Source organism: Papaver somniferum, chromosome 11 (assembly GCF_003573695.1).
Source record: "Papaver somniferum cultivar HN1 chromosome 11, ASM357369v1, whole genome shotgun sequence".
In the NCBI taxonomy this organism is placed as follows: domain Eukaryota; kingdom Viridiplantae; phylum Streptophyta; class Magnoliopsida; order Ranunculales; family Papaveraceae; genus Papaver; species Papaver somniferum.
This window is the reverse complement of record NC_039368.1, coordinates 34,600,028-34,602,577: the sequence shown is the minus strand read 5'-3', so window position 1 is coordinate 34,602,577 and position 2,550 is coordinate 34,600,028. Positions and strand designations below refer to the sequence as shown.

The 2,550-nt window shown below is 40.4% G+C and overlaps 1 protein-coding gene across 3 annotated transcripts; it reads left to right on the top strand.

Moving 5' to 3' along the window:
• The first annotated feature begins 280 nt into the window (after positions 1-280).
• LOC113321701 (high affinity nitrate transporter 2.5-like) lies at positions 281-2,350 on the top strand. Of its 3 annotated transcripts, none has more exons than XM_026569604.1 (2): positions 281-1,855; positions 2,027-2,147. In XM_026569604.1, the coding sequence occupies exons 1-2, from the start codon at positions 723-725 to the stop codon at positions 2,127-2,129; spliced, it is 1,236 nt and encodes a 411-aa protein (XP_026425389.1). In that variant the 5' UTR covers positions 281-722; the 3' UTR covers positions 2,130-2,147. The 3 variants fall into 3 exon arrangements, with proteins under 3 accessions (XP_026425389.1, XP_026425390.1, XP_026425388.1); XM_026569605.1 differs by having other exon boundaries at positions 282-1,888; positions 2,027-2,163; XM_026569603.1 differs by having other exon boundaries at positions 286-1,855; positions 1,947-2,350.
• The last annotated feature ends 200 nt before the right edge of the window (positions 2,351-2,550 follow it).

Below are 2,550 nucleotides of genomic sequence, written 5' to 3'. Positions count from 1 at the left end.
CCAACTGTCCAGACTCCAGAGTAAGTAAGTAGGTCCAACATGGCACAATCCGTATGTCTTTTCATCCCAAGCTGACAAATTCTGGAAGGATCCTTCCTAGAAATTTCGTTTCCTTGGAAGTTAGTTGGGATGTTTTGGTACGGCTCAACTTCAAACCACAACCGTCCTTTCCAACAAATATCAAAAGAGTCCCCAAAAATAATTGATTCAAGATTTCAATGCATTGTCTAACGTTAATAAAACCCAAAAATGCCCAACAAATGGTTGATTATTTAAGGTTTTATTAGGAATTCTCAATTATTAGGAAATCTATGACAAACGACTGTAACTGTATTTGGTTAAAGGCTAATAATAGTATATGGAACATTCGTAGAGCTCAGCTAAGAAACTCAGCAATGATTTGGATAGCAACAGAAATATGAAACTCCAATGCTTCATTTAAGCTAATAATCTCAAACATATCTCTATAATAATTGCATTTAATTTATAAGCATTCATTGTATCATTAAGTGCATAAAGATTTTTTTAGCAAGATATTCAAGGTATTTAAGAGCTCAGCCAAAATCTTGCGACCAAAACAAGAAGTTCTTGATGACTCCAACAACAACCAGAGTTAAACCCAACAGAGGTTTATGACTGAAAGTCGCCTAGCTCAAGCCTGAATCCCGCTAGTTCTCATTGGAATCACGACTTCAGAGGGGAAGTTCTCATTCGTTGTAGAGATGGAAGGATTGATTCAGAACGAAACCAAGTTTTCTCTTCGAGTCGATAAAGATAGCAAAGCGACTGAATTTCGGTTATTTTCGGCGGCACCGCCTCATATGCGAGCTTTCCATCTTGCATGGATATCTCTGTTCTCATGTTTCTTTTCAACATTTGCTATTCCTCCTTTGATTCCTGTGATCCGTGACAATCTGAACCTAACAGATTCTGATATTGGGAATGCTGGGATTGCTTCATTTTGTGGCTCAATAGTCTCCCGGCTTCTTATGGGTCCGGCTTGTGACCTTTTTGGACCTCGCCTTGCTTCATCCGCGTTATCAATTCTAACTGCACCGATTGTTTTCGCAACTTCTCTTGCTTCATCACCTCGGGATTTCATCCTACTAAGATTTCTCATCGGAAATTTTGTTTCGAATCAGTTTTGGATGAGTTCAATGTTCTCTGGTAATGTTGTTGGCCTCGCAAATGGGTTCGCAGCCGGATGGGCTAATGTCGGATCCGGTGCTACGCAACTTCTCATGCCACTCATTTACTCATACATTACTAGCTTAGGGGTTACATCTTTTACAGCTTGGCGTGTGGCGTTCATTTTACCCGCTTCGCTTCAATTAGTGACGGCGTGCATGGTATTATACAACGGTCAGGACTTGCCAAATGGGAACTGCAACCATTTCCGAAAAGTCGCAGAGGAAGAGGATGCCTCACCCAAGGATAGTTTCTTAAGAATTCTTTGCCTGGGGCTGAAAAATTATAGAGGCTGGATATTGGCATTGACATATGGCTTTTGCTTTGGGGTGGAACTAACGGTTGATAATATCATCGCGCAATATTTTTACGACAGATTCAATCTTAAGATTCAGACTGCCGGTGCAATTGCGGCAAGTTTTGGGTTGGCAAATTTTCTGTCGAGACCAATTGGAGGAGTAATATCTGATGAAATGGGCAGGAGGTATGGCATTAGGGGAAGATTATGGAGTTTGTGGGTAGTGCAAACAATGGCTGGGATACTATGTGTTATTCTTGGACGAGTTAACTCGCTGTCTGCTTCATTTTTGGTGATGTGTGGCTTCTCTTTGTTTGTTCAAGCTGCTTCTGGTCTGACATTTGGTGTGGTTCCTTTCGTTTCTAAAAGGCAAGCCTTTCATTTATCCCAATCTTAAACCTGGTAAGCAGCATTTTCTTGTATAAGCCACATTTAAAATTCCTGTCATGTCTCTTTGCAGGTCACTAGGAGTAATTGCAGGAATGACAGGAAGTGGTGGCACAATAGGTGCAGTTGTGACACAATTGTTACTCTTTTCAGGTTTCACTCCTTTCTCAAAGGAAACAGGAATTTCCATCATGGGACTTATGATCATAAATTGTACTCTTCCCGTCACTTTGTTGCATTTTCCGCAATGGGGTAGAATGTTTTGTGGTCCGTCAATTGGTCAATAGCCAAGAAGATTACTACTCACTTGCACGAGGAGATGCTGAAGCGGAGCGATGATCCTGCCTCCATTTGTCAGATAATTGATCAACAGTAGCAGAATTCCTCAGGCAAATGATGTTGTACCAGTACAATCAATTGCCCTTCACATATAAAAATCCAATTTGAATAAATTTTCACTGTTTTTTCTGTGGAGAGTATTTTAACCTCGTGTACGCACTGATGATAGTGTTTTTTCTGTCGGAGTTTGAGAACATGCAAAAGACATGGTAGTTGTTGGTGTAGTTGAAAAAGTCAAACTTCTCAAAGTTGACCTCATAAACACCGAGTGTTGACCTCCTTGTTCACATGCCATTCAAAATAATTTCTCTGTCCAGGTAATTCGGTAATAAAACAGA